The sequence below is a fragment of the Macrobrachium rosenbergii genome, chromosome 22 (genome assembly GCF_040412425.1).
Source record: "Macrobrachium rosenbergii isolate ZJJX-2024 chromosome 22, ASM4041242v1, whole genome shotgun sequence".
Lineage (NCBI taxonomy): Eukaryota > Metazoa > Arthropoda > Malacostraca > Decapoda > Palaemonidae > Macrobrachium > Macrobrachium rosenbergii.
In genome coordinates this window covers 20,454,204-20,468,314 of record NC_089762.1, presented here as the reverse complement: position 1 = coordinate 20,468,314, position 14,111 = coordinate 20,454,204, and the positions used below count along the sequence as shown (strand labels likewise).

At 44.0% G+C, this 14,111-nt stretch overlaps 1 protein-coding gene across 3 annotated transcripts in view; it reads right to left on the bottom strand.

Annotated features, from left to right (window-relative positions):
- The window catches only part of xit (ALG6/ALG8 family glucosyltransferase xit), a 146,808-nt gene that overhangs the window by 65,123 nt on the left and 67,574 nt on the right, over window positions 1–14,111 (bottom strand). For all 3 annotated transcript variants that reach the window (XM_067124320.1, XM_067124322.1, XM_067124321.1), the window contains one exon: window positions 5,947–6,115. In XM_067124320.1, the coding sequence (XP_066980421.1) occupies window positions 5,947–6,115 (169 nt within the window). The remainder of the gene's footprint in view (window positions 1–5,946; window positions 6,116–14,111) is intronic.

Here is a 14,111-nt window from a genome sequence, read left to right as displayed (position 1 = left end):
GCCCCACGGGAAGTAGGGTCCGCACCTGCGAGATTTTAAGCATGCGAAACTTGTCGCATTGAATGTATAAGTTGAGACGAGACAGGTCCAGAATTACTCTTTGTTTGTCTGAGTCTTTCTTCGACACTGAACAGACGGCCTTGAAATTTCAAGCGCCTGACTTTCTTTATTGCCTTCTTTTACAGAAGTTCTTTGCAAAGTCCAGTAAGTCTTTGGATGGATGTTGATGGAATCTGACTGGCGGAGGAGGCCCCTTGCTCCAGCTCCATCCCAGACCTTTGGAGATTATGCTGTGGACCCATGGGCTGAAGGTCCAATGGTCCCTGAAGAGATATAATCTCCCGCCTACCTGTGGGGTCTCACTGATGGGGAGAGGCCTTACTTCCTCTATTTCCACGGCCTCCTCTTCCACGTGAGTGAGGTCTGGATGCTGCTCTACCTCTGTAGGCGGCTCTAGCCCTGCTTCCCCTCGCATGCCTATTGTAGCCTCAAAACGCCCCTTGGCTTTCAAACGAGGCGTTGAAAGCTGGGGATGTCACGAAGGCTGGCGGAGCAGAAGCTTGCTGAGCCGGCTGCATCAGTACGAACTGCTGCTGAGGTTGTGACTTAGATGTAGAAGGCTGGCCGATCTGTGAGACCGGTACCGCCTGAAGCACTGTTTGAGCCTGAGGTTTCTTAAAGCCCTGGAATCTCCTGAACCTTTTCCTTTCTTTAGGTTGAGGTCCGAGGTCTCAGAGAACTTCCTCTTAAAAGGAAGGCCCCAGCGAGAGCGGAGACTCTGGTTCGCCTAGTTGCCTCTGCCATAACATTATTGACCTCATCCTCTGGAAAGAGGTTAGGTCCCCAGATAGAGCTCTTCATGAGTCTATTGGGCTCATGTCTGATGGTGGCGTCTGAAGATGTGTTTCCTGCAGTTCTGTCTCGTACCACAAAGTCGTAAAGGTCCGATTGGAAGGAAGCCAATAGCGACTTCGTGAGGACCTGAAACAGAGGTTCGTCATTATAAGCTAATGCCGTTACCTCTGAGATGGTGACGGAATGCAGGAGCAACTCAACCTGCACTTAGCCTCAAATTCCGCCTTGAGCAGAGCCTCCGAATTCTGGGAAGTTGCTCGCTGAACAGGGAGGAGGCACACTGGGATCGAGTTTCCCCACCGTAAAAGTTGCCGGAGCTCCCAACCAACACCCGAATCTCCGGGAAGAGAAGGGAAGTAGAATCTGTCTCCGGAGTTGAGGCATGGGCTTGCCATCTATCCCAGCCTGGAGGGTCAGCTCTGCAATCTTAGTAGTGCAGGGGTAGGGATGGCGTCACCTACAGAGAACATCGTAAAACTTTCCTTAAAGGGAGTAAGCTTCGTGTTCTCGCACTCCCATTCAGTGAGAGCGCGCATTAGGGTGGATTGAGCTTGGTCCCTGGGAAAGATGACTGTTTCTTTCGGGACCTTGTCAGACCTAATCCAGGCTTCCGTTAACCTGGCAAAGCCTGGATAGGAGGCACTAGGTCGGCTGGAAAGAACTCCAGTTCTTCCAGACGACGAGTGCCCAAACCTCAATAGTCAGTGTGCCATTATGCAGGGGAGCATGCAGGGCCAGCCGCCACGGGTTTCCCTTATCAAAGGGGGCAGTTTGGAGGCATCCGGGACAACATGTGATTGTTGTGCTGCTCGGATTGGATGAACCGAGAGCAAGCTTTCCTGGGCCTGCACCTTTTGTGCCAATGACAGCACTGACTCTCCGGAGGTCTGCAAGCTTGTGACAATGTGAGCTGAAAGATCATGTAGCCTAGCTTCTACCTTGGAGTCTATTTTCTGCATCAGCAGTTCAACAAAGGCCTCAGAGTCAAAGCTAGGCTGTGGGGGCTTAGCCTTTGGATCTCTGGACCTCGACCCCTTAGAAGAGGGAGTAGCCTTACTTGAGGACGTCACCGGTTTGGGAGCCAGTGACAACCTAGAGGGAGCTGGTGGATTAGACCTTTGAGGTCTAGAGGGCTTTGGTAAGTCCTTCTTTTTCAAAGATTTCACCTTGGGCATAACAGACCGAGATCTGTCCCCAAGGTTAGCTGACCTCTGAAATCCCTGGAAGGAAGACGAAGAAGAAGGTGAACTAAATAAGGTCCTATCTAAACTAACCTCACCTGCCTCACTTACCGCCCTACCTTCTCCCTGTTGGTCATCCACGCTCATGGGCTCCAGGTGGATGTTAATAGCTGCCACCTCTTCCGCCACCTCTCCGCACAGGTTGTCGCCTTGGGAGGGCTGCGCGCTCTTGCCTGATCTTCTTGATGAGTGGGGCGCCAACTCCCTCGGTAATGCGGGCGGAGATCCGGGCACCAGGATAGAGGAGATTACAGATCTCCTCCGAGAGCACGCAGGGGTTGCCAGACGCAACGTTCCTCCCAAATCCGCCGACCCAGGTCTTCAGGGTCGACAGCGAAGAGGCACGGATTGCTGGGTTAGACTGAAAGAGAAGGTAGGACTTACTGAAAATATTCTCCCAATTTTCGTATATATCCATATGAGCCATCAATATAAAAAAAGGGGACTAAAGGTTAGCAGTCTCCCATCACTTACCGACTCATCGGACACCAGCTCGTAAAGAGCGTAGCAAATTTCACAGCCGTCCGGGTGCCAAACGGTCAGGTCCCCAACATGCACTGCACAGCTGGAGTGCGAGTGGCACACCTCGTGTCCGCACGGTTGCTGGAGAACGGCCGAGCACCCTGACTCCTGACAACGTACCATCTGTAAGTGAAATGATGGTACATGAGTATCATTAAGGCAAGACTCGCCGGACTAAGTCCGGCAGCCACAGATTACCTTAACATAGATTATGGGTGATGATACATGTGAATCAACAAGGCAAAACCCGCCGGAACTGAGTCCGGCAGCAAGAATCTAAAACATAGCTTAAACTGCCGAATGGTTAACTTATATATATGTTATAAACAGGTACTCTATGACACTCCGCCGTGAATAGTCACTGAAATCTCATTGTGTCTCATAATATGGGAACGGCATAATAGAGGCGGGGTAGGGAGGTCGCATATAGCCCCTTCTCAAACGCCCAGGGCGGAAACCATATAATGGAAACTGCCAACAACCGTGACCCATGTCCACCGGAGTGGTTAACTGGACAAAAAACAACGAAAAATCAGACTAGCCCGGCGGAGAAGTGAATTCTAACATATCGTAACTGTTATTATGCATCCACGGGATAATGTTCGACGCTCCAGCTACTAACTACTAAAAGCAATTAGAAGCGAGCAACGAAACACTGCCCGTAGGGGAAAGGTAGAGGGTGGCGGAAACCCGGCGAATAGCGACCAGTCAGGTGGGTAGCACCCTCCGGACGCCGACTATAACCACCTTACAGGGGTGCCGAACACAAGCAAACGGCTTTCCTCTTACAAGGACAACGCTCAGGCAACGTCGCCAAATTCTAATCGTTAAGGTAAAAAACCGGGGACTAGGCTACATACACGAAAATACGGAGTTAACTGATCCTAGCCTACCCTCCAAAAACCAAAGCTTCTTGGCCTGGTCAGGAAGGCCAGGATTAATGCCACTGGTGTGGGGAGAGAAGAACCTTCGTCCTAACTCAGCCACACTCCCAAAACCGAGATAGCTTGGTCAGGTGGCAAAATATGAAGTGAGGAGCCCCTCTCACTAAAACCTTACCTTCCAAAACCTGGCCTGGCCAGGTGGGCTAAATGTGAATGAGGAACTCGCTCACTAGCCTAACTTCACCTTCCAAAAACCTAACGGCCTGGTCAGGTGGGCTAAGTGTGAACGGAGGAACTCTCTCACTAGCCTAACCCTCCTCCCACCAAAACCGTAAGACGGCCTGGTCGGGAGAGCTAGGTAGCCTGAACATCGTGTAAGAGCACTGTCATGCCTAGCCTCGGTAGGTTAGGCTAGTTAACTACCTTATATTAGAAATAAAACTACCTAGTATATGAACAACCAAAATATAAGAGTCAACCATTCATGATGTGGGTTAGCCTAGGATTAAACCTATATAAATACACATATAAATACATAATTGACTCGGCGGCAGAGAAGGTCCAGGAAACATGGGTTATATTGGTAACGTTAGGTACCCAAAATGGCCTCCCCTGATGCCGAATCACATGCATAAATTAATCCAGGAATGGACATGTCATCCATCCTTGTACATATCAGCTATCATCATGATCCAAAAATTTACACCATCGAGAAGGAACCAGCTTGCTGGTGGAGGAAGGAGACCGATAAAAAGACTCAAATTCTACTATCGGAAAAGGGTGAGCCTAGTTCTGTCGTGATACCCGGTTCCTCATCTCCTACCAGCGACCTGGTAAATTCTCCAATTAAGCTCCAAACTTAAATGGCTAAAAACTAGGAGAATTCGCTCTTTTAATAGAAAAGTTGAGATTGAAGGTCGAAAACGGGAAAGAGGCACACATACAGCCCACGCTCGGCTGCGAAACGGAACTGTTTACACTGGTAAACAATATTAACGTACAACTCATAAATACGATGCCTCTTGCGTTAAACAAACCAATCAGAAATAGTACTCAACTTAGGTGGTGGGAAACTCTCAGTGGAGGACATGATGATCTGCCAAAAAACGGAACACAATCACAAAACAAAATTTTACGTGTTCTCGTAGCTGTGCTAAGATTGGAATGAAAATGGCGGTCGCGTGGGAGACCTAGTGGGTGAGCGGGAGGCAATCCTTAGTACGGCACACCCAAATTTGGGACTTTGAGAATAGAGAGATCTATAGGATGAAGACCTGTGATAGTGGCTTCCCCTCACCCCTAGTGCATACCGACACCATTATGGTGCTCGATCCGGGGGTAGTAACCCCGACATTATGGACAGTTTTTTTTCTCTGGTATATTTAGCAATAGTTATACCTAGACATGTGTGCTATTGGAACCATTTCACTGGGTGACACAGGTCGAGCCCAGAAAAGCTACAACCATGAGTTATTTTCTGTTGTATTCTACATGAAATTGCACACATTTCCATATATAAAACTTTATGTAACGACTAATATAAACCAGTGCAAACATTATGACAAAGTGACGAAAGAATTTCTGAGATGTTCGGCAGAGTTACCGCGCGCAGACGTAAGGGAAAAGTTTTTTCAAAAATCCACCATAAATCAAAATATTGTGCTAGAGACTTCCAATTTGTTGCAAAATGAAGGTACATGACTGAATATTACTTGAATGTAAGAGTTTTAGTTTACAATTGCGTTTTGCAACCATTTTGGTCGAGTTAAAGTTGACCGAAGGTTGAAATTTTGGCACTTATCGTGATTTATATGGAAATATTTCAAAACCGATAGAAGCTACAACCATGAGTTATTTTCTGTTGTATTCTACATGAAACTGCGCACATTTCCATATATAAAACTTTATGTAACGACTAATATAAACTGGTGCAAACATTACAACAAAATGACCAAAGAATTTCTGAAATTTTCGGGCGAGTTACCACGCGGACGTAAGGAAAAAGTTTTTTTCAAAAATTCACCATAAATCAAAATATTGTGCTAGAGACTTCCAATTTGTTGCAAAATGAAGGTAAATGATTGAATATTACTCGAATGTAAGAGTTTTAGCTTACAATTGCGTTTTTCGACCATTTTGGTAGAGTCAAAGTTGACCAAAGTTGAAATTTTTTGTAGTCGACGTACGGTACGTCCACTCGGCACCCAACAGACAATTTTAGTCGACGTACGATACGTCCAGTCGGCGTTTAAGGGTTAAATAGTCTAATCAGACCACTGACCTGAAACTCATAACTCAGGGCTGATTCAAATGGGAGTATTTTACCATAAACACAGTAGACATATGAACTAATAGATTGAAAATTTTTAGACAACAGGTTTCCTTAAAGTTAACTAAGAAGAACATACCACTAAACACAAAATTGTTATCTGACATAATCTCACCTGTATCATTCTTGCAATTGATATGAACAAAATTCCAAATAGAAATCCATTGTATTGAAAGTGTATGTGATCAACTAAAATCAGCCCAGCATTTCCAAATAAGATAATAAATAACTGATATGTAATATCGCTTTTTTGACCCGATGCTCTTCCAACCTCCTCACTGCATCTGAAAGATAAGGAAAATCAAATTGCCATTAAATACAAAAATAATTTGATACAAGCATGTAAAACAGAACTGAACTAATGCATTCCTAAATAAATTGACTACCAATATCAAGTAGTTTAACCAGACCACTGAGATCATTTATGACTCTCATGGGGCTGACCCAAAGATCTGTCTTTACTAATAAAGTTTAGATTTTTTATTTGATGTTTATTATATTCTCAATATTCACACAAAAAAGTTTACTGTTCGTGTTTCTCTATAGTCTGTACATGTAGGGACTGGATCATGTGAGCTATTCATCAAATATCCATGGGTCAAACAAGAGTGACCAATTCTAAGACGAATCTAAATTACTTATACTGTATGTGTCTATCAGTCTGATATAATGAATTGCATACTCCAGCACTGGGCTTGATTTGCTTTAATTTGTTACTATCATGTTCATTGTTCCATATGTTCTCCCATTTATTGAGTGCAATGGATTTTAGTGATGTTAGTTCTACAAAACAAATGCACAGTAAATGTAATTTTGTCATGCAACAACACTGGAAAGAAAAAAGTTGATACAAAAACTTAACTTTAGCTCACAATATATAAAAAGAACTCTATTTTACAAATAAAAATACAATTTATTATTTTATAGTGCTGTATGAATATGAAAATAATCTGTAACTTTATAATACTGCATGACTCAAAAATGAAATCAATATAAATTAGTGCAATTAATTTTTATTATTCCTATCTGTCTGACTGATGAGTTATTTTGGGAATGTAAAAATATGTCACATCTCAGAGTTTAACAACTTCTACCATAATGATAATTTTTTCAATAAGAAACTAAACACTGAACACTATCCTATATAAATCTACAAAAAATTCATAACCTGCTTTTACACACACAGTATTTACAAACAAATATGCAAAGAGCAAAGAGATTAAAACTTACTAAGTTGTCCCTAATGTGTCACACTCTTGTAAAATATATATTAAATATCAAGCATGCTGGAATTGAGTTTGGAGTGATCTTTCACATCTAAGCTGGTCTTAGTTGACAGAAGTTGAGCTTATCATTACTTTAAATGACAGTTTTGTCAACATAATAAATCAGCAAATCCTTTCTCTTTCATTGAATTATGGTATTAAAGGAAAAAAATCTGGTTCAAAGATGATTGCAGACAAGCTTACTTGGAGAAACACAAGGTTTCTAATCTTTGGGAAGAGAATAAATCTATTTTGACACAATAATTATATCCATCTAAGAGCTATGGTTCATAAAATTTAGGCTTCAGCTAAAAATTAATACAATTTGATGATGATGAGTATGATGATGATGACGATTATTATTATAATAAAGAAAATTAATCCTATTCATAAGGAACAAACCCACAGGGGCCATTGACATGAAATTCAAGCTTCCCAAGAATATGGTTTTCATTAGAAAGAAGTAACAGGAGGTAAAGAAAGAAGAGATCACTTATTAAAAAAATTAAAAATACCAAATAAATAAATGGATAAACAAGTAAGAAAATTATTAAAATATGACTTTTTATAATAAAATAAAGTTTTATATATACTTACAAAGTAATTACATTGCTATTAGTTCCTACTTTTTGAGGCAGCTTAAGTTTTAAAAATTTCACGGTAGCGCTCATATTGCTTTGGTGTAGGTAACAGACCCTGCCCACTTTTGGGGAAGAATAGGTACAACCGGCTCAGGTATTCAATTCATTCACGCATAACGTCCATTAGAGGGGAGGTGGGAGGGCTCCGATCATGTAATTACTTGGTAAGTATATATAAAACTTTATTTTATAACAAAAATGTCATTTTTATATGTAAGTAATTACATTGCTGAATCCCACAGAGAAAGGAGGTGGGATACATGGACACTAACTACTCAAAAACACTCAGTAATGGAGATGAATTTGAAATAGACAGGTAGCCAGCATTGGACAATGCTTTTTGTACCCTTACCTGTTGAGAGAGCTACAGCAGATGGGTACTGCCTCTGGTCGGTGCTCATCATCAACCTGTAGTGGTGCAGCAGTAAAGCTGAGAATCGCCCTTACTTTAGCGAGTGCTTTGCTGCCAAGGAGTACAGTACTCCGACGGTTGCCAAAGCATTATACAAAAGAATATGCCCTTGCCCTGGGCGCAGTACAAGAAACATTTTTTCGACCAAATATTGTTACCTACACCTTACATAAAATACCAAACCCCACCAAAAGGAGATAATGACTCGTGGGTACTCCAGGTACATAGTACCCCCAGGTTCCCATAACTCAATCACCTAAAATCAAGACAAGGAGATAAAGAAAAAGGAGACATGCTCCTACCCTTCCTCCCCCAATGCCAAGCCAGCCACGGAGAACGATCCTAACGTACTGCAGTTTTCATGAGTGGTTTCTACATCACGCAAATAATGAGAGACAAACACAGATCTGCACTTCCAATAAGTAGACTGAAGTATAGCCGACAGTGACAGATTGCATTTAAAAGCCAGTGAAGTGGCCACTCCTCGGACTTCGTGGGCTTTAACTTTCAACAAAGGTAATGTCTCTTCCTGAATTCCCCTGTGGGATTCAGGGATCACTTCTCTAAGAAAGAAGGATAACGTGTTCTTGGACATAGAACAAGATGGGTTCTTTACAGAACACCAGAGGTTACGAGAGAAACCCCTGATGCTCTTAGTCCTCACTAGGTAACATTTTAAGGCTCTGACTGGACGGAGAACTCTCTCCTGGTCTGTAGGTCCCAGGAGATCTGTAAGGTTCTTGATAGAGAACGAACGGGGCCAAGGATTGGCTGGGGTTTCGTTCTTCGCAAACCCAACCCGCTTGTCCTGTAATTCATTAACTCTTTTGGCTGTCGCTAAAGTGGTCTCAGAAGACGAGATACTGTGTCTTCGACACCAGTCACGAAAAACTGACCACTTAGCCTCGTAGATGTTTGTAAAGATTGTCATCTACAGTTGGCAATAGCCTTTGCAGCTGCCTTTGAAAATCCTTTCACTCTGACAAGCTTCCTGACAGTCTGAAGCCTGTCAGAATGAGAGTGGAACAAATCTTGATGATAGTGGAGGAAATGAGGTTGTTTGAGAAGACTTCGACGCTATGGAAGAAGTCTTGGGAAGTCCACTAAGAGGCTTAGAAGGTCTAGGAACCATTCCTTCTGCAGCCAAAATGGGGCCACTAGTGTCATCGGCGAGTTGCTAGGAGACTGAAACTTGTTGATGACTTTGTTGATGACTTCCCTCATCATACTGAATCGCAGGAATGCATACATGTCCAGGTCAGACCAGTCTTGGAGCATTGCGTCTGTTGCCCAAGCCAGAGGGTCTGGAACTGGCGAGCAATACAGGGGAAGATGACGATTCTTCAACATCGCAAACATGTCTATCAACAGGTTCCCCCACTGTTTCCACAGGTCGGTGCACACCTGTGGATTCAGCGTCCACTCTGTCAGTAGGACCTATTTGAGGTGACTCAACTCGTCTGCAAGAACATTCATCTTGCCCTGAATGAAGCGGATGACAATCCAAGTACAGTTGTTCTAGGCCCAAATGAGAAGATCTCTGGCCGCCGGGCAAAGAGAGAAAGAGTGCGTGCCTCCCTGGTTCCTTCTGTAGGCCACCCTGTCATGTTGTTTGTTTGAGTGGACTGCAATTATTTTGTTGCGTGTCACCGTTGCAAAATACTGATGAGCCAGGTATATCACTTTCAGCGGCTTTACACTGATATGGAGCAATCTTCCTTCTTGCGACCATGTCCCTGCAACTTCCAAGTCCTGTAAATGAGCTCCCCATCCCAGGTTTGAAGCATCTGAGAACAAGGTTAGGCTTGGGTTCAGAGGGAATAAAGACTTCCCTACCAGGAATCTCTCTTCTCCCAGCCACCACCGAAGGTCCTCCTTGATTTTGGGAGTAATGGGGAAGACAAACAAGTCCGGAGGCGTCTTCCTGCACCAGCTGGCCTTTAGGAAGAACTGCAGGGGTCTTGAGTGCAGTCTCCCTAACGGCACAAACTTCTCTATGGACGGAAGAGTGCCCAAGAGGCTCATCCACTCTTTGGCTGAGCAGGAGGGAAGAATGAGAAATTTCAGGGTAGACTGAAATGTGAAAGTATGTGTTCTCCATGTCCACCATAACCATCCAATCCCCTTGATGAATGGAGGACATCACTGACTGATTGGTTTCCATCCTGAATTTTGTGGTCTTTACAAAAAAATTCAGAGCACTTAAGTCCAGGACAGGTCTCCGCCCTCCTGATGACTTGGGTATGATGAAGAGGTGGTTGTAAAATCACTTCAAGTTCACGTCTTCCACAACTTCTATGGCCCCCTTTTTAGAGAGGTAACCTCCTCTGACAGGACCAAAAACCTCTGTGAGCCTGCAGAGTAGGCTGTCAGGTTGATGGGTGCCAACGCCAATGGGGGCTTTGTGTTGAATGGGATCAAGTACCCCTCTCTCAAAACTTCTATCACCCATGGTTGCGCACTCCTGACTTCCCATTTCCTCCAAAAATGGGGAAGTCTTGCTCCAACCGACACATGGAGGACTGGATCCTCACTTGCTAGAAGAGGGGTCTGGTAGATGACTTGATGACCATGCACACCGCACAGGGCTTGGTACATGGTCAGGACTGATACCCTGCTCTGCGGCCAGGAAAAGGCTGCTGCTGCTGCAAAGGAGAGGCCACCCTTACACTAATGGGTGCCACAGGTGTCTAAATCGGCTGCTTCGGGTGTTTAGTGAAAAAAAAAAAAAATATATCTTAGTTTAACCAGACCACTGAGCTGATTAACAGCTCTCCTAGGGCTGGCCCGAAGGATTAGATTTATTTTTACGTGGCTAAGAACCAATTGGTTACCTAGCAATGGGACCTACAGCTTATTGTGAAACCGAACCACATTATAGCGAGAAATGAATTTCTATCACCAGAAACAAATTCCTCTTGTTTTTCACTGGCCGGTCGGAGACTCGAACTCGCGACCAACAGAGTGGTAGCTGAGAACGGAACCCGCTCACCCAGCGAGGAACTTAGGGTGTTTAGTGGACTGAGTTAGCAAGTCGTGGGTAGTCTTCTTCTGAAGCTCCGAAGCTACACACTCCAGAGTAGCCCTGGGATACAGACTTTCTCAGTCCAACGGGGCAAAGAGCAGAGACAATTCCTGAGAAGGAGTAACTCCTTTTGTGACAAACGAAAACCCCAGCTCCCTCTTCTCCACTATGCGTTAGGCAAAGAGAGCAGCCAATTCTTGTGATCCATCACAAACCGCCTTGTCCGCACAGGATAAAATTCCTAGCCAGTCTGCAATAAAACTGTCTGGTAGAGCTGTGCAATCTTCAATCTTCTTTGTCAGAGGTCCCACTGTCCAATCAAGGAAACTGAATATTTCAAAGACTTTGAATAAGTCTTTCACTAAATGATCCAATTCCATTGATGAAAAGCCTATCTTGCCTGAAGCAAACGCCAAACGTTGCGTTGAATCAATCAAGCCGGAGAAGTCCCCTAGGGAGGAGGCAGAAACTCCCAAAGATGGAGCTTCCCCGGTGACATAAGAGAGATATCTCCTTTTCATCAAATGAGAAGGAGGGGTGCAGAAGGTGGCCAAGATCCCCCTTATCGGCCAACCAATTCCCAATATGAGACAAAGCCTTCTTTGAGGAACAGGAAAGAACCATCTTTGGCAGGTTAGAGGAGCCTCTGGGCTGTCGCATCATAAATGCCGACCCCAGAGATGAAGGACCGAAAGAGAGAAGAAAGTTGGATAGCTGAAGAGAAAGAACTTCAATAAGGAGGCATAAGCTGACGTCAGTTGATCTTTCTCTACATCTTCCACGGATGAGATCGAAGAAGAAACTAAGTCCTTTTGTTCTTGCACTGTAGTCGAAGGCTTCTTTAAAAGGCTCACAGTGTTATCGAGACGACGACGAATCGGTTCCAGAGAGGAGTCTTGCGCCACTTGAATGCTGACACTAGTTGAAACTGGCAGCATTGGACGATCAGAAGCAGTGGTAAGAGATGTTAAACGCTTGTCAGGATATGTTGCCAAACGAGGCAGCGAGGGCAGTAACTGAGTCCGGTAAGACTTCATAGGAGACGTATGACGATCAGGCACCAAACGATGGTCAGAGCGTTCGGCTTGGAAAGTGCGCTCACCTCCACTCGAGTGTTCAAAATCGACTGACCCACTGTACACTCATGGGCATTCAACTGCTATTGAACGTTTGAAACACATGGTAGTATCAACAACTGGCCACTTGACGCCAGCCGAATGCCTGGTGCCAGACGAGCTATCAACCGCAATGTTGTCTGCCCTCATTGCGTGATTGGCCAACACTGAACGCACCCTATCGGGTGCTCAGCTGACACTGCCCGATCAGTGCTCTTCTTAGACAAGCGTTGCGGTATAAACAACTCGGGAGACATCGGGGCATCTTTCTGGTCCCAGAAGCTACAAGAAGGTTCAGAACTCCGAACCAGATCTCTGGAACGCTTACAAGGGAGCGGAGGAACACGTTCAGGAGCTGCCGACCTCTTCAACAGTCTGGAAACGTTGGAAAAGAGCTGACTGCACCTCCTATCCACGCTGGAATTGGAACCATTTGGATGTTCGGTTTGCCTCCTCCCAGGTTTAGGAGAGTATGACAAGGGCCTAGGTCTAGGAGCGTTGGCGGGACAAATAGCTACCTCCTCCACTGACACAACACTTGCACTAGCACTTTTTGCACTCAATTGGTTTATGGTATAGGATGGATTTGCATTATAACAAATCAGCATGTTATGTCCAGATATAAGCAAAAAATAACAAACCAGTTTTACTAATCTCAAGGATAATAAGTTGTAAGGTTGTGCTATGCCAGAATGAACAATTATATCAGAATACTGAATACTCAACACACAAGGGTAAAATAAAGGGATGGATTTACATTAAATCACATTAGCACGTTATGTCGAGATATATAGTAAGCAAAAAACAGCAAACCAGTTTTACCACTCTCAAAGTTAATAAGTTATAGGGTGGCGTTATGTCAGAATGAACAATTATATCATAATACTGAATACACAACACAAAGTAAAATAAGGGGTTGGCTTTGCATTATATCATAATATTATGTCCAGATATAAGCAAAAACAGCAACACACTAATATACTGTACATGAAATCATCACAAAAACAAACGTATCGGTCGAACGGCAGGCACAGAGGGAAGAGCAGCACATCTCTCGCTCTCCCTGGCCAAAAGCAAAGTGAATGTGTACTGACTGGGTGGGTGGGACTCCCACCTGTAGTCAGTAGCCAACTACATACTTAACTACCTTGCTTAACATTAAATGGCCGGTCTCCAGCTGTGCTGAAGCATATTCCTATTGTAAAGACTGATGGTGTGTATATTGTGTAGGAACAAGTGACAAATAAGAAACCATCCGTCAATAGTCCGTGTCATAACTGCTAAGACTAGGAAACAGAAGCATACCAACATGAACCACTCTATCTAAAAGATTATATCTCTGGCAGAAGCTGACATCAACACTGGAGAACAGTATTCTAGTAAAGGAAAGACAAATGATCTAAAACAGGTTGCACTAATTTCATCACTGTTGTAAATATAGGAGGCCTTACATACAATGCCTAACTTATGTGTGGCATTTGCTGACACTTTCACTACTGTACATGTTTTTCAAAAGTAAGATGTGAGTTAAAAGTTATACCTAGAATACTTAAAGTTTCAGACTCATTCAGCAGAGTTCCATCCACGAAAGTGGGAGGTTGTGGTGGAAAATCTGTACAAGATCTGCTAATCAATGGTGTTTTGGTTTTCTTGGGGTTCACCCTCCTACCCCACCGACTACATTCCAGTGGTTCTCATACTATGGGTCGCGAGATCAATTTTGAAGGGTCGCAAGGACACAGGAAAATGATCACGCTTTGTGTATTTCAGTTACTTAACCCTTAAACGCCTAGCTTCTATTTACAAAAGTGTCTGCCGTATG